The sequence below is a fragment of the Haemorhous mexicanus genome, chromosome 8, assembly GCF_027477595.1.
Source record: "Haemorhous mexicanus isolate bHaeMex1 chromosome 8, bHaeMex1.pri, whole genome shotgun sequence".
NCBI classification, from domain to species: Eukaryota; Metazoa; Chordata; class Aves; order Passeriformes; family Fringillidae; genus Haemorhous; species Haemorhous mexicanus.
Genome location: NC_082348.1, coordinates 31,630,792 through 31,648,680, shown reverse-complemented (window position 1 = coordinate 31,648,680; position 17,889 = coordinate 31,630,792). Strand labels below are relative to the sequence as shown.

Here is a 17,889-nt window from a genome sequence, read left to right as displayed (position 1 = left end):
AGAATCAGTCTTAACACATTTAATGGTGCCATCAATTATCCCACAGTCCTTTCCAAGCTCTGCTTTTGGCATCCTGATACTGTGTTTTCTTCTTTTAATTGAGATAAATTTAGACATAAAATTAAAAAATGAAAAGAAAAAAAAATACCACCTCCTTAATTGCTGAAACAGAAACATATAAAAAAGAATAATTATTATAGATATAGTAAAAGTCGTTACTCTACCTCGCCATTGAAGAAGCAGAAAATTGTAGCCACCAGAAGACCCTGTAAAATAAAAACAAAGATTCTGCTTTAATTCATATGCATTTGGGCTATTTCAGGTGTGAGATAATTAAAGGTTTCTGATAAAATTCAGATATAGGTAGCACAGAAAATGCAGGACAAATCGAAACACAATGAACTATTCCTAAAAAGAGACCACTAAATACACAGGGCCAGCTTTCTGCCATGATGTTTCCTTCCTTTGAAAATTGGAAGGCAAGTAAATGAAAATCCAGCATACCGAGAAATCAAAGACTACTGGATGAAGATCTTTAAAAACTGCAATAACACGACCATTTGTCTTTTATTTGATTGCCATGCCAGCTGCTCTGAGCTCAGGGGAGCCAGGGCTGGGTGCTGCTCCCCACCTGGTAGTGCATGAGGATGTGCATCACGTAGTCGTACACCTCCTCGGCGATCCGGCCCTCGGGTCGCCATGGGAACAGCACAAACTCGATGCCAAGGAGAGGGACAAGAATCAGGGTGGCTCTCACTGCCTTCATGTACAGGTTGGACTCAGCCTTGTGGGTGTCTTTCAGCTTGGTTATGAGAACACGAACAATGTTTAGCAGGAAGAAAAGGTTCACCTGTCGGAAAAGGAAATGACACTGAGAAAGAGGTCTGGAAAATAATCCCACACGCTGACTTGTGAGACTGGAAACCAAACAACACAAACTCACCCTGCTTGCATAAACACCCTGTGATTATACAAGAGGTATCAGACAAACATCTTTGAAAACACTTTAAAGTAAGTGAGATGTGGCTCCAACTTCCAGTATCCACACCCATTCCTCAAACTCTGTAAGCAATGTACCTGCCAGTGGTAACAACCCACACACCTTTCTCTCTGATGCCAGTAACAATGCATGGGTGAAGGATTGGTTCTTTTCAAGTTGGTCAAGAGAGAGGATGATGCTTTTCCCTCCTTGTATTTAAATATGGTTCTTCAAAAAGCTACTTTTTATTTTTCAAATGTGAATTTGGGTAACTTATCGAGAAGGTAAAATCAGAATAATAATTAAAAAATCACCAAAATGCTGCTACAAGGAACTGTATATTCCTCTAGACAAACAGTGGATTTGGCAGTCTTCCAGCCAATGGCTGGATCTTTTATTCTTTCAGCAGAGCTGCCAATGGGGCAAGCACTGAGATGATGCTTTATGTCATTCCTTTGCACTACTGAACTTGTTTATTTTCATAGTTACTAAGGCTTTCTTTTGTTAGAAATGGTCTATCTCTGTTTTTTTTTCGTGGTTTGACCAGGATTTTGGGATTTTTAAATCCCAAACTGTCATTGTGAGCAAGCACAAAACTGATACACACACAGAGGTACGTGTATGGATACACACACCCACACACCCACCCACACACCCACCCACACCCACACCCCCCCCAGGGATGAGGAACCAGAGGCACAGCAGCCCTAGGGATGATCCCAGCCCACCCTCACCTTCCGTGCAGCCCCTGGTGGAAGCTGCAGGCAGATGAGACCCTGAGAGCTCAGCCAGTCCCTGCCCTTAAACCATGCACAGACAGGACAGAGGTGCTCTGGGGAGCTGCTATGGAAGGGACAGAGGCTCTGCTCCTATCTCTGCCTCCACAGGATTGTCTGCCCTTGCCAACTAGAGACAAAAGGGGGGTAGGGGAAGAAGCTGGCAGATGGACAAATCCCTTCTAAAACACATCAGAATTCCTGGTCTAGGAGGAATTCTCTGTCTTGCTGTAGCAGAAGTGCAAGCAGGGAAGGCATTTCAGACCATGGGTGTCATGCTCCACAGCCTTGGAAGAATTCTTTCTGTCAGTTCAGGCTTTCAGAATAAATAGCGGTGTGCTATTATAGCAACATGGCCCTTTACAGATATGGGATGTTATTTATATTCTACTTACATGCTATTTAAATAACTCTAACAGGAAGCTGTTTGACATAGGAAACTACTGCATGAAGTTCTCCTGGAAGCCTCCAGCTACCTTTAAGCTTTGTTTAAACAGCCAAGGTCTTCTGATTCTTTCTCAAGGGATTTATTTAGATTTTATGTAGCCCACGATCCCTATCCAACTTCCTATAGTACGTGCAGACAATGAGTCCTTCCTCCATTTCTAAATTTAATCCTTCTCAAATCTACTTGTTCAACATTAACACGTCTCAAACACTGAGTTTTCTGTCCTCTCATGTTTTGGTAGTGTGGCCGATTCCTATAACACTGCCCTTAAGTGCTAGCTGAGGATGAAAGTTGCAGCAGCCAGGCATAAATAGCAGCACCCAATGAGCTGGTTTTCTATTTGTTTCACCCACCAAAACCAAAATGCACAAAATTAAGCATGCAAAGAGTTTGTAAATAGCAAAAAGGGTAAACAGAAAGCTGGAGAAGGCAAAGCAGAGGGCAGAGCTGAGTAGAACAGGATGAGTGTCAGTACAAGTATGTAGCACCAATTTTTGATGAATATCTCTTCTGTCAGAAAATAAGAGCGAGGTCGGGATGAACTGAATTTTTAATTAAAGTGATGAAAGCAGGTCCTGGATTTAAGTAAGGTGCTGAGTAGATTTTTACATTTAAGCAAAAGTAGGGCAGTGGAACTCTTTGCATGCACATTATCATCAAATTGACTGTGACGGTTTGGAAAAGCCTAAAGGAGCTCTGTTGTGCTATCTGCACAATGAACACAGAGTGAAATAGCAACAGCCCCCCAGTGACCTGAAAATTGAACAAGGCAACTGAGCAAAAATAGAAACAAAGGCAGAGAAGGCAACTCTAGACACAAAAAAAGGTGGTGGTGCCTATACTGGAAACTCAGGAGCATTTAGAGTCTGGCTTGAGAGTGGCAATGAACTGAAGCTGAGTTCCTAAGTAAATAGGGCTGCAGTTTTTGAATTAAACTCTCCTCATGTCCCTGATATTTCTACTTTTCTCCATGCTGAGTTTGCACTAAGTAGTATAGTAATCCTTGTGGGTTTAAATTCTGTTTCTGTTCTTCCTTAGGATGATATAAACAGGCCATTCTCACTCGAGGCACTCAGATATTTTTAGATATCAGTTGGTAGCCACTGCCTGGCTTTTAGTACAGTTGTTCAGCTCCATATCTTTGCCTGCACAACTGAGCATTCAACTTCTAAACTCCTAAGCCTGGCACCAAGTTCAGCTTAAAGTCATTAAACACAAGAACATGAAAGACAAAGCGGGGAGCACCTGAACTTCCTTCTAGCACACCTTCACTCAGAACTTGCATCTGTAGTGGTCTGTCAGACTGCAATACCAATACACAGCATTATTGCAGGGAGAAAGGAACATCTCTGTGACCATACTTATATAAAAAATGTCATAGCTAAATAACCCAGAGGCACCCAAACAAACAAAACCACAAGAGCACTCGCACATCTGAAGTCTACATGGAAATCAGTACTGCTCTCACTGAAGTGCAAACCAATTCCTTTTCCTCTCTGCCCTCAAAATTTTGATCAATATTTGTCTAGCATGCAAACTAACATCACCCTCTGCTGTCTCATTCTCACTCTGTTTCTTTAATTGCGAGTGCTTAGGCAGACAGTTGTAATTTAATGGTCAGTTGAAGACAATTCCAAAGTGCAACCTATGTCTGCTCCTGATTCTTTGGCAGAAGAACTGACCACAGTTACGTAACAACAGGGACCATAAAAGCAGCGTTGTTTTTAACTCTGTGTAATTGTAGGATTTTCAGTGGTGTACAAGAGTTAAATTCCCGTTGGTCTCTGCCAGTTCTCTCTGGCACCCACTTGACAGTCCCCTTCACGTTCTTTGAGATCTGCTCCTGCAAATAGAAAGAGTGTCTTCCCCCTCGTTATGCTTAAATGTCGACTGAAGCAGGTCATGCCTAGTAAAGTGTGGAAATTGTATCTGGCAAGCAAACTGCTTAAGCAAATGAGGGTTCTGTTCACAAAGCCTAAACTAATCTAACATCTTTAGCCCTGCCTTGACTTTTCTGAATTGAAACAAATTTTTTTTTTTTTTTTTTTTTCCTTCCGGAAAGGAAAGCAACTCCTTTAAAGTACTTTCACATTACAGGCAAGATATACAGTTTAATCTGTTATTCCTGCATGACTTTCAAATAAATTTACTCATTGTACTGAGGCAAGAAAAATACAAGAGAAACACTTTTAGGCCGGTCCTGAAAAAGATAGGAATATCAGGTGAACAAAGTTGTAAATTGCAAAGAGGATGGACAAAGACTCTGCCCAGACCAACCCCACAGAGATGATTATTATGCCTCCAGTAAAATCAAAGAACATTCTGAATGTGGCCTTGAATAGAAACAAGACTTGGTCATTTGGGACGGATCCAGAGCATTTGAATCCCACAGGAGTCTGGCCACTTGCAGTGTGATTTTGTGGAGGCCACTGCTTAGAAGGAGAAAAAAAATGACCTTACATCCTAAAATGAGGTCACTTCATGGAAGATAGTACAGTCTCATAGCTTTTACACAAACTTTTACATTGCTATTGAAAGCAAATTCTAATACAAATTGTCTTTGAAAGAGTTTTACTTAAGTGATATATCTGTGAAGAGACACCAGAACAATGGAAGTAACAACCCACCTAAAAAAACCCCCTATACTTTTCTGTGAAAACAGGGTTTCATCTTCTGTGTAAGGCAGAGAGAATAAAAACTGAAAGGATTTAGAACTGGGTCTAAGTTTACAGATTAGAACACAGCTGATCCTTACATGAACAGATACAGCAGACCTGTCTGACAGGACAAGAGATTACCAGCAATAATTCACACCCCAAAGGTCACAGCTCTCCATAACTTCATGGGCATTGCTCTGGCTGCCCACACAGAGGGGCTCAGGTGTGTCATGGTATCATCACAGTCTTCAAAATTAAATTCACTAGTTAATTTCACTGTGAATGAAAAAGGGAATCACAAGAATCCCAGGATTTATGCAATGGTCTTCTGAGAGAATTTTCTATTCACCGAATGGCCTCCACAGGTATTCATTAACAAGGTAACAGAAGGGCAAAGTGTAGATCAGAAACTGAAATTAATTTCCATAAAGTTAGGAAGGAATTTCCATAAAGATTTTTATTCCTAATCAACTTCCTTTTGTGAACTGAAAAGTGGGGAGAAAAGTCAACAGCCATGGACCCAGCAGTTTGGCCAGATCAGCCTGAGGTTTCTGCTACAATAAAACAAATGACTGTCATACACAGTCAGGGGCTAATGCCATATGGAATGCTTCTCTGCTAATTATGATAGTTGTTTAAGTGCACACCTATTTCCATTTAGCAACAATCTACTGCCTGAATTTCATAGGGTAAATCCAGTCCTAGTGCAACTGACATGCAAGATTGATTTTTATGCAGTAATGTCCTCAGTTACTCACCCAAAATTTCATTTAGTAGAGAACACTGAATAGAGCTGTCCTTGACTTGGGGTGTCAGACAGAACACTGTGCTCTAAGATTTCCTGAGCACTCCAGAAACAGAGGAGCTGCAATACCCCAGTGGCCAAAGCAGACAGTGCTAAATTAGTATCAGAACAGGGGCAGTCACAGGTACTGGCAGAACCATTTGCACTGGTTCTCTCACAAAGTGCCTGCTGTGATTTCTCTCCATCCCATATTCCCACCCACAGTCAGTCCTGGCATCCAAAGCCCCTCTCCCTGAACCTCAGACAGTCTGGTGGCTGCTCGGCCACAGCACAGTGACACAGTGAGGCTCCTAGCAGGGTCCACCTGGAAATGAGTCTGGCCATGAGAGGCATTCTCAGCAAAAAGAAAGGATTTTAAATTCCCCTCCAGTACTCCAGGTAAGCTTTAGTCCTTCCTTGTTGCTAGCTAGCATTTAAGTGGAATGATAATCAAAATTGCAAACCCTGAGTTTCTCCAAGGACCAGAAGCACAGATCCTTAATAAGCCAAGAGTTCTTGCATCTTGTGTGTCTGAGGCACCTGCTGGGTAAGCAGCAGGCTCACAAGCGACAGCGACCTCTAAATGTTAGCTTAAGGCTTTTACCTTTGTAAGCTCATCAAGAGCAGCCAGAAAAAAAACCCCAAGAAAACAAAATATTATTTGAAAAGTGCTTACCAAGAGAGCAGCACAAATAGGGCCATGGATGATGTAAAGCAGATGAGTGTCAGAGCTGATCCAACAACTACAGAAAACAAACAGGAAAAGAAAAAAGGCATTTATTAGCTTTGTTGGTTTGGTTTTTTTTTTTACCTTAAAGAAAATATAAAAGTTTTGCAAAGCAAGCTGAAGCTACTTACTTGTCGTTATAATATAAGCTTCTTGCAACAGCATGTATGCAGGCAGGGATCAGTGGAAAACCTGTGGAGAAAAAAGCCAGTATTTTCTTCTGTAGTAAAACCTGGTTAATAACTAAGCAAACTTGCATATTTTGTAGGACTCTTCTGTAGTTTCACCTCACCCAAACTATGTACCTGCAGAGAAAATGAACTAACGTGGACCAATTTAAACTTTCTTTCCTTAGATTTCTTTCTGAGAGCTGTGTGAAACCTTATTCCCACTGACTTGCCAAGAAATCCACAGCAACACACAGGAAAGGCAAATCAACTTTTTAGAATACAACAAGTGATCTTCATTAACAGATGCTTTTCAGGCTGCAATCTGCAGTTACAGCAAATAGGAAGGTAATATTAAAATGGTGGTTGCCTGCATGAGCACAGCTTTAACAGTGGTGAGCATGTTCTCACTGGTATGAGGACAAAGTATCAACACTGTGCTGTATCTAAAAAAACCTTTGAAATTAGACTCAGGAAATTAAGCCAAATGAAAAAAAATTAAAAAGAATAAGCAAATTAGTCATCTGGGGCCCTTGACCCTCTGGTGGTGCATGATCTTCAGGAGCTGCTGAGCACCTGTGACCGTCCAGCTGTGCCTGCAGTGGGACAGTGACTCAGGTACCCATCACACTGGAGCTGAGTGTGCCAATGCAGGGAGGCTGCCAGAGCCTTCACTTTCACTTTGTGAGCAAGCTCTTGTGCATTATCTGAAGTGAGTGGGCTTGGCTTGTTGGTTTTGATACTGATACCACTTGAGATCTTCAGTTACAGCTATTCTGTGTTTGCTTAGCGAACAATACAGGTCAAATGGAAGTGCTGGAAAAATAAATCCTTGGCCATCTCTAACTCACTTCTGACCCTCCACCCTCAGCACGGCGAGACTTCTCTGAAAACAAACATTCATTCCTGAATAAACATCTCTGAGGTGAGGAACAATGAATAATTACTTCTTAAGGTCTTTTTTATAATAGGAGACTATTTTCTCTGTTCAAAGGAGGAGTCACTTCCTGTCTCCAGAAATGCATAATCACTCTCTCAGCAGAGGTACGCACAACTTCCCACATTAATATTTCTAAGCTTGTTAAAACACTCCAGACAAAGAATTGGGGTGTGCCATCTCCACTCAAAGCTACAGCTCAGAGAGGCAAAGGTAGGGGTGTTTGAAGGAGGAAGAGGCTGCATTGACCTGAAAATGCACAAAGTGAAATCACATACCCCAGCCAAGAAGGTAATACCACATCAAGTGCTGCTTCTCAGCAAAAACAGCCACCACAATCAGTGTGTGCAGGTAAATGCCTTCACACAGCATCCAAAAGTAGTTGCAACCCATCAGGTACAGGTAGATGAACTGTGACACTTTGCAACTAATCTGCAGGAAAAGAAAAAAAAAAAAAGTATAACATAAATTTTTAATTTCCAGAAATCTCAGAGCTTTATTTGCAAAGTGGAAAAAAGATACTACTCGAAGTAATGTTTATTCCTTTTTACGCTACAATTACGTATTTATTTACTTTTTAAAATAGAATTCTCATGACATTACAACCCCCTACTTTGTGGTGACATAAAACTAATAACTGAGTCTGGCTTTTTATTCTTCAAACACAAGGACCCTGAGATCCTCCAGCGTGACAGAATGCTGCTATGATATTTTGCCTCATTGCAAATCTTACCACACTTAACCATTCCAAATCCTTAAATTATCTGACAGTAATCCCCTCTCAGTTTTTACCCATCACAACACATGCTTACAATACTTCTAGTTTTAACCTATTTATAACTGCACACAGGGACTGAGAGCTCACAGTAGGTTTTGGAGAAGCCTGGCATTTATTATTTGCATTTAGCGTCATTCAAAATATATTCTACAGTTCAAACGCCGTTATATAATTTATTGGGAAATCTAAAATGTGAGGTTGTGAACAAGGAGCAATAGCTAACTTGAAGTTTTGATCACATTAAATCCTTTTTCCCTTCTTCCAATATTGCTGTCTGTTTGATTGTTCTGTTTCTGCCACTTGGCTTAAAACAAACCAAAATCCAATATTGTTTTACCATTTTCTGCTACCTAACTCACTTGATGATGACTATTAGCAGCTATCTCAGGTATGTTTTCCAGCACATTGATGACTGCTTCTACAGGAGAAAAGGAAATTATCTTTTTACTCGATTCAGCTTCTGCAGTGTTTAACCTAACTTCCACAGAATTAAGATTTATCTTCCATGTCTAAATAATATACCCAGAGCTATGGATTTATTTATGTACTTCATCTTTAGAATATTGTGTTGCAAAAATAGAAATCGTACTTATTTTAACTGAAGATGGCCAAGTTAAAGCCATAAGAAACTAGCAGACAGATCCAAAACACCTTGCAAAACCTTTTTTCCTGCCCTTCCTTGGTGAATTCAGCTGTCAGCCTCCCTGAACCTTATACTCTCGCAATAAAGCACAACCATCTAGAATCGGCTTTTCTGCGGTTGTTTCAGGGCAAATGCCATTCTGTGGAGCTGGGAAGAGGCATTCAGTGAGCTCAGCCCCACTTTTCCTATTTCACAGCCTGGAAAGTGCAGTGTGCCAGGCACTGTGAGACGAATGCTGTCACACGGACACGACGTCAGTAGCACTGCACACAGCATTTCATCAGCTGTGCACCCCCACCTCTGCTGCACCATTCTCTGAGCCACTCACCTACAAACAAGCAGACTTTGCCAAACAGACTTTCACTTACTGGGTTGGTTGCAACTAATTCCTGGTTGTTGGCAACGGCCGTCAGTGAAATTATTGTTACAACAGAGTTGCAAACAAAAGAGAAAAACAGATTTTTATGCAGGGTAATCCTTTGGCAACTCAAGCTCCTGGAAAAGAGAAACAAGAACAAATGAGTACATGGGAGGACAATTATGTGTACTTGGGGACAACTCTGACATTTGGAAATGCTAGAGCTCTTGATTTTACTAACAAGCCCTACATCAACCCTTTCTTCATGTCCAGAGCAAATTTAATACAGCAAGAGGAAGAAAGAAAGTACATTTAGATCCAATATGCTTACAGTGAAGGATCTGCTTTGTAGTGGACAGCTGAAAGTTATTTAAATGCTGATAATAATTTTCAGAGGATTTACTCTTTTTTTTTGGTTAGTACCTGAAGAATTTCCCAATTACCTATCACACCTGTGCTTGATGAAGCTGTCTTGCCCTGTTTCCATTTACCCAAACCTGTTCAGATTTTTGAGGGTCATTCCTGTTACTCACATCCTTGTCATTCTCTTTCCTTCAGCCCAAAGCTAGAGAAAGATCTAAATAAGCAAAGTCCAACTGACTTTTGTGTATAACTAAGTTACAAAAATTTATAGGACGTAATTATAAAATCCCTAGAGAACTGCATTTAACAGTGTTCATTTCTAAAGTTTGCTTTTAATCTTGCAATAAAATTAAAGAGAGAATATCTTTGGAAGATAAAGAAAAAAACCCAACAAAAATTCAACTATCTCAAAGAATGTTTAACTTAGGTGCAGCAACTTTCTGTTTTTCTGCCATTCTAGAGGAAGCAGGAATAACTTAGTGTAATCAAGGAGGAGGGACTGCTTCCCTTTCAAGTTTTTCAGTGAACTCCTGGGTTGCTTCAGAGACGGCACCGAGTTGCTGCAGAGTCCCCACACCTGCCTGTCTCCAGTTAATGGCCAGAGAGACTGAGTGCAGCTGATTGTCTCTTGGGAATGACAACTGGGGGAGAAAATCTACCACTTACACACATGCCACTGAGAAAAATCAGAAAGACATTCAAAAGGGCAGCAGGGGACATGTCTAAACTGCCACCCAAGGGAAAAAAAAAAAAAAAAAAAAAATCCAGTTTTCTGGCCTCTTCAAATAGCATGCCTGGAAGAAAAGATAAAGGAGGGACATTGGTGATTCATTTTTATTTTGAGAGGGTAGAAGGGAGACCTTTACATTTTTTCACAGAAATGCAGATATGGAATCTTCACAAAGGCTGGAGGAGTATATTGAAAACTGCTGACACTTGAAACAACAACCAAGGTGACCCAGAGGAAAAAAAGGACAGCCCCATAAGCCTGGCCATAGGGCAGAACTTGGCTGCATCCTTGCAGCTCCCACAAGGGCAGTGTACCAAGCACCCACAGATCCCTGCACTGAGTTCATAGTGCTCACTGTGCAAGCCCTGAGACAGACAGTCCAAGCCTATGGCACTAAAAAGAGGGGAAGGAAAAGGAAACCCCTCTAGAAACCAGTGCTGCCATTTAACAGGGACCTATAGGAAACTTTGGTTGCCACGTGTCATTTGGCTGAAGAAAACACAAAAGAAAAAGTTTGAAAATATGGAAAACAGGGTTGCATATGAATTTGAGGAAAAAAATATTCCATTAGGCTCTTTAGGATTTTACTTGAGTCTTGCTTTAATGCCCCAAAAGGTTAAAATGTCATGATTATAACATGCAGGGTCTTACATTCTTTGCAAATATATTTTTCTGTGGGTTTTTTCCCTGTATGTTTTATAATCGAAAAGAGAGACAATGCTAGATTCCAGCGGAGGGCTTTGTGTAAACAAGTCCTGAACAGCTCTGGAATTCTGTCTGCTTATTGTTAAGACTCAAGGTTCAGCTGAGCAAGAGCACGTACAGCTAATGGGGCCATCGCTCCGGGTCATCCCGCAGCTGTTCCTGTTGAATATTCAAACACACCCATCCACACCCACCTCCACCCATGCATGAAAGGACTGAAAGGATCACCGGACAAGAAACAGAAAGCAAGACTGATGGCATTTAAAAACTAAGACTGTTTTTGGTAATAAAAAGATTTTTCCTAAGCTTCCCCACCCTCTCTCTTCTGTTATCCTTCCTATAGCCCTTTTTTCTGACCGTTTTTCTTAATGACATAATATCCTTTAATCACTTAATTCTCATGTCTATGATCTAAGTACATTTGAATGACCAACCCCTCAATTAAACCTCAAATAAAAAGAGACTTCCTACTATATTATCTATTTCCTTTTTTTTGTTTTTTTTTTTTTTTTTTTTTTTTGGACTCCTGTATATCTTGGGAACTGGGAACCATTAATTTCTCAAAAAGAAAAAAGGGTGACATTTTCAAAAGCCCCTAAGTGGGTTTGAGATCTAAGTTTTTAAGGTATTTCAATATTGCAAAACTCAACCAGTAAGATCCACGTAAGGATCTAAGGGGAATTATCAGTTCAGATGACATTAACTGGGTGATTTAGGTAGCTCTGTCTCCACAACAATCCAATAATCAGTGCTTTGCCCACTCTCTCTTTAACACACAGCTGCTCTCCTCTGTGAATGCTGTCATGGGATTTGATGTGACACTTGATCAAAACCTCCTTTGTTTCAGGTGGGTTTGAGGTTTTTTTTTTTTTGTTTGTTTGTTTTTTGTTGTTGTTTTTTTTTTATTTTGGCTGCTTTGATTTTTGTGGGGAGGGGTGGGGGCATCTTTGAAACTGCAGCTCCTTTTATCCTAAATCACTGCTTTTTAAAGTATTCTCTTGCCTCAGTTTTCGTTCATTATGAAAACCATACAGTTATTTTAGCATTTGCAACACGTGCATGATCTCGAGTATGTCACAATGAGAAAGCAGAGACACTGCAAGAAGTTACTTTTATGTCTCATAGATGAGTTTTCAGAGATGTTCAGAGTTCCAAGCTTATGATCCATTTCATTCTGTTAAACCAAGAACTCCAATGCACTTGGGGGAGCCCAAGTCACAAGCTGGACAAGTATTTCCAAGGAGAAAATTTTCTGAAGAAAAAACAAAATTTAAAATGCAGAAAAATTTTAGTCCTAAAAAATAATTCAAATCCCAAACAGTTGATATTTCCTTTGGAGAAAAAAAAAAAATCCAAATTTCTAGTCAAATCTAAAGATATCTTAATGATCAGGAATCCTGCAAATGTCATCTGGAAACTGTCAGTCGACTTACAGATTAAATGTTTTGGAAACGACAAATTCAAAGGCACCCCCCACAATAGGAAAAAAAAAAGTCCACCTGTTAAAGCTACGAATAATTATCCAAGCCTTAGCTGATACATAATACATCCTGGTATTAATCTAGGTCCTTAAATACCCTTCTGCTACTAAAAATACTTTAGAGGAACTGTACATCCCAAGAGAACAGCTTGCAGAGGACTTTCTTTAGCTTCCTTTGAATTTTGTAATTTCCTTTTATATCCCAACATAAACCACAGTCTAGAAAATGTGGTTTGTGGGTCTGGATTCATTCCATGTGGTCTCTGAGGAAAGATGATCCTTCTCTCAGAGAAGAAAATCCCTGGATGGTGAGACAAACATGACACAGGATGGCAGCACAGCAGATCACCTGCTTTTGCAGTAAGTGCCACAAGCAAAGATGAAATTACTTTGGTTTTCATATTTCAGTACAGAAAAATCATGCTTGACTCTCTGTGAACTTGTAAAATCATCTCCTACTCCTTTTCCCACGTGTTAAAACATTTTTCCTGTCACATTAGATATTTAGTCTGCTAAGCTTTGTGACATTCATTGCAATAGTACTGTCCATTTTTATGCAAAATCAAAGCTCTTATAATGACTCAGAGCCATTTCACACATTGAGTTTGTGGAAGGAAAGTGAATTTGGAAAGGAAAAGTGTTGTTTTTACAGACAGTACAAAAAGAAATTGATTGAAAACCAATTATATGTGTTTTCCTCATGAAACGAGATCAGAAAAAAACTGAAATGCTATCTCGAATACTGGATTTTCAAAGGAAAGGCTACAAAGTTTAAACACTCCTGTTTGTTGGGGATTTGCAGAAATGCTGTGGAAGCCTGGGGAAATAAAGCACAGTTTAAAAAAAAAAATTTTTTTTTTTTTAATCAGCTATCAGCTGCCTCCACCTAATCAAAACCCACAGCATGAGAAGAGCAGCATCCACTGGCACTGGCAGTACCTGCTATTGCTATTTAAATAGCAATAGTCAGGAGGAAACGGAGGCTGGAGTGTGGCAGCTGGATCAGGAGCAGGAGAATGTGAGGAGCAGATGTGCAGTGCCAAGGAGAAAGTGTTTAGGAAATGATTAAAGCAGGCTGACAAGGGCAGCCTGCTCTGGGCACAGCAGCAGCTGGCACAGGGAACTACTTGTCTTTCTCAGCTCTGCCCATGTGGCAACACTCCTGGCTTCACCTTTCCACCAGGCCTCAGCAGCTTCTTAAAGGAAAAAGAAAAAGAGGTCTTTCATAGGGAAGCAAAGAAAGTTCACCAAATATGAAGTAATAAGACTAATTTCAAAAGGCCTGTGTATTGTATTACAAGCTGTTGGGACAATGGTGACACACTGCTCAAACTTCCTTTCAAGAAGGTGACATAATTGTTAGTCAGCAGATGACAAGCCTGTCACGCACAATACTGTGAATTAAAAAATGGGATTATTCTTACTATTTCCATTTCTACTGTAGCTCTTAGCCTTACTTCCCTTACAGTTGTCATATTTTGTACCACTTTGGAATGTTACTGTACCTATCAAATGTCATCGCTGTTTTGGTTCCCACTTGCTCTTTAGTTCAGTTGATCCTTGGAATCACAAAACATCCGGACTTGGAAGAGACCCACAAGGATCACTGTGTCCAATTCCCAGTATCATACTGTAATTTAGCACTAAAAAATCCAGACATCACAAACCCAAAGTGAACAAACGTTTTCCCGTTTCCTATTTTCAATATATTCTACAGTTTTTGGGTGGCAGGTTTTTGATTTTAGATTTCTGAGAAAAGAAACCTCCGTTTTTGTTACAATACGAAGTCCAATGGCAAACCTATATACTGGCTTTCTTCAGCTTCCTGCTCCATCTAATTATATTTGGATGGCTGGTGTTCCAAAGCACTGAAACCAGGATTGTGGCAACCACTGGGATTTGATGATGGATTTTAAATATACTTACTTAAAATAAAAGAATATGCCAAGAGAAATCAGAAGTGACGCAATTGAAAGTCCGTGTCCAATGATGGCCAAGTAATACAAGTTCAGAGCAGTCTGCAATACAGAAACAATGCCAAGTGATTCAGGCAGAGCTACTGCTGATAAAGCACATATTTATAAATCTCTTCTTGCAGTTAAAGTGACTACAGCACTGATATGGAAAAACAAACAAACCCAAAACCATCTCAGGTAATGATGGAACAAGTCTTTTCTCAGCATTCAAAGACACTTCCTTCAAAGTGAGCTATGATTATGGTGCTGGAAATTCAGTTTTTATTGAGTATTTCAGGAAGGGCATGAAAAAAATTGACAATGACTCAAAACCAGTGAAGACTATTATGTTAAATAGTCATAATTATGTTTCTATAATATGTTATGTTAAATAAGCCTGCTGCCAATTATGGAAGTATGAAAATCTGGGTAGATACAAAAGGTTTAAAAAAAAAGGAACTGGTGATTTAAAATTCTGAATATGTTCATGTTATCATTCATTCCTGTAGCTAATATATTAATTAGCTAATTAGCTGTATCAGAGAGTAGCAAGCCTTTGCTTTCAGTCATGGAACCTGTCTTGCAAAAAACCCTTGCTACATGAAATGTAAGGTTATCATTTGGCACATATGGAAATGAAGATTTTCAGGTTGAACTTTATACTCACACAATAAAGCACAACTATTTGGGTTCCATAGGGAGAGTTAGAGCACACATACAAATGCTCACATACTGCAAACTCTGTGTATCCCCTGAACTTACCATTCCAAGTTAGAGCAGAGTAATTGCAGCTTGCTATATGTACTGACTTTTGAGATTTAAAAAAATGATAAAAAAGATTAGAGGTAAAGCTTTAAGGAGGTTCTAAGATGACGCAAAGGTAACTCTTGATGTGTGCTAGAAATTTTCAAATCACAATTATTTTTTAAAATGAGATAGCTTCCTTGAAAAAAAAAAAACCAAACATCAATGCAATAGGTATAAATGGAACTTATTGTGAAATTTGGAAAGTGAACAGTTTGTGAGTGCGAAAAATTGAGCGTTACCCCAAAATGCTAAAATTTGAAATGTATAAATGACAACAGCTGTTCTGGGACAGGGCCATATCCTGTATCACCCCCTCACTCAGTGGCCAACCTTGGCAGAGGTGCGTTTAAAGGATTTAGAGATTGCCCCACACTTTAGAACAGGCACAAGAGCATGGTACAGCAGGGAGCACTGCTGAGGGCAGTAGAAATAAGAATTAACAAAGCACAACAGCCCCAGTTACTGTGCAGTGCCCCACTCACCTTCCAGGCACGGTGATGAGATAAGGCTGCTGAGCAAAACACACAGCTGCAGCAAGGCCTTTGGAGCTGTTATTCCATACAATGGCTTCAGATTTGTGAGAGTTGAAATATGCTGGCAAAACAACCTGAGGGGAACTACCTCACTGTTCATAAAGAGGGACTGTCATAGATCTGCTCCTTTCTGAATAATATCCTCCATTCCCAGCCCAATATTAGCAAGAATCAATGAATTATGGCAATTCTGCTAATAGAATTAAACTGCCATTAGCAAAATCAAAGTCTCATGATATGAGAAAAAGCAATAATTAAGTGCCTTATCATCTGTAACTATCTTTTGCCCAATATGGTTTTTAGGTGAGTACCCTAAGGCATTCAAGAGCAATGGTGCAGGCAGTTAGAAACTATTACAGGTCAGATTTCTTGACACACTCTGCTACTACTGAGCCCTTTAACACGAGGTTCAAATTAATTTACAGCCTGTCCTGGTCTGTGGTTTGTATTCCTGGTTCTTGGGAACCTACACTTTCAATTTACTGCTTCTTCCCATGACTGAATGTTACATAAACATAAGGAATATTAGGGGACATAGAGTTGGGGAATGGGGCAAAATATGCAATTTTGCCCATTGTATCCTCACATATCACAAAGGAATTCGAAGAGGTCATTTAGACACTTTGTTTTTCTTTTTCTAAATCTTTTAATGGATGGGCATGTTCAAGATAAAGTGAAGTCTATAAAAATAGCATTTATACATAGACCCCCACAAGCACAGAGCCTACTTCTGATGTATAGAAACTTGTATTGATTCTCAGGTCAGTTTCTTGACATGGGTACCATGCACTTATTCCTCTCCTACCTTCACTTTTTCATGAGTATAGATATTGCACTGGGTGTAGTTTGTCCAGGTCCTGTTGCTTTCTGGGTGTCTGAACCAATTCCCATTTGGATCACAGATCTTCGTAACTTTTTCTGCAATCAAAGTTGACAGAACGAAAAACAAAAGAAGAAAAGTGAAAGAAAAACAGAACAGTCAGCACTGAAATTCTCTTTCCTGATGCCAAGTATTTAATAAGGACTGGCAAACAAATGACAGCTTTATTAATATGACTAGGGAGACTTTGCTTGTTACTATGAATTCTGAGAAACTTGAGGCCATTGCTTTTGCTTGGCAAGGGCAAGCAATGATGTCATTCTCCTTAAGAAAACAAATAGATTTTCCCTCTCCAATCCATTAAGTATCAAAATACATTGAACTAACTGTTAGAGAACTACCAGATGAAGTGACAAGAATATTTAAATGTCTTGCTTAACATCCAAGATGGGAACTGAACTAACATCCTACCACTATAAATTAGTATTGGACAGGCAGGAAAACATAAATAGCAAAACTGCTCAAGAACCAAACTGGAAAATTGCTGGAAACACAATGATTTCTATCATCAAACAGAGGCATGAAAAGACCCTGGGAAATACAAAGAAATCCACGACATTTTCCACATGCTCACAAAGCTTAGCCCACAGAAACAGGAAATGATTCAAAGTGGGAGAAACTCTTTGTCAACTTCAACTGTTAAATTGAGGTAAAGTAGTAAGTCATGTTTCTTCTTGTCTGTCAGAAAAGCTCATCTCTAAGAAGAAAAAAGTGTAATCTAACTTCAATTCCTACTGCCAAATCTACAGAATCTCTCAGGGACACAGCTCAGAAAAGAAAATAAGTAACTTGTCAGTTTTCTATGAGACAAAAGGAAAACGCAAATAACGAATCTTGAGTTTCTGAAATCCTGGAGCATTAATGACTTGAGTGAGGCAAGCAAGAGACATCAAGCCCTCAGACTCTCATTTCAGTGAGAAATACAGTGATGTAGAAGTCCTTGCACTCATACCTGATGGGTTGAAATCCTGAAAGTAGTCAGGACAACGCTGCACTGACACGGTTCCGGCAGCAACATCACTCCAGCACAACCAGCCATCCCAGGTCCTGTTGCAGTAAGGACCTGCAAACAGAGAGCACCCTGGGAATAAAACAATTCTTCCTTCAGAATGGTCTTTCAAAGGTAAGCTGTAGGACTGGGTAAGGTAGGTTTGCAGCAACGGGAAAAAAAAGAGAAAAGAT

The 17,889-nt window shown here is 39.9% G+C and overlaps 1 protein-coding gene across 5 annotated transcripts in view; it reads right to left on the bottom strand.

Annotated features, from left to right (window-relative positions):
• The window catches only part of LOC132330751 (calcitonin gene-related peptide type 1 receptor-like), a 63,104-nt gene that overhangs the window by 9,371 nt on the left and 35,844 nt on the right, over positions 1-17,889 (bottom strand). For 3 of the 5 annotated variants that reach the window (XM_059853480.1, XM_059853483.1, XM_059853481.1), the window contains 9 exons: positions 17,660-17,788; positions 16,633-16,745; positions 14,459-14,550; positions 9,265-9,391; positions 7,754-7,907; positions 6,503-6,563; positions 6,321-6,387; positions 632-850; positions 225-266 (listed from right to left, as the gene is read on the bottom strand). In XM_059853480.1, coding sequence (XP_059709463.1) covers positions 225-266; positions 632-850; positions 6,321-6,387; positions 6,503-6,563; positions 7,754-7,907; positions 9,265-9,391; positions 14,459-14,550; positions 16,633-16,745; positions 17,660-17,788 — 1,004 coding nt within the window. The remainder of the gene's footprint in view (positions 1-224; positions 267-631; positions 851-6,320; positions 6,388-6,502; positions 6,564-7,753; positions 7,908-9,264; positions 9,392-14,458; positions 14,551-16,632; positions 16,746-17,659; positions 17,789-17,889) is intronic. The other 2 variants (XM_059853482.1, XM_059853484.1) reach the window with 1 other exon arrangement.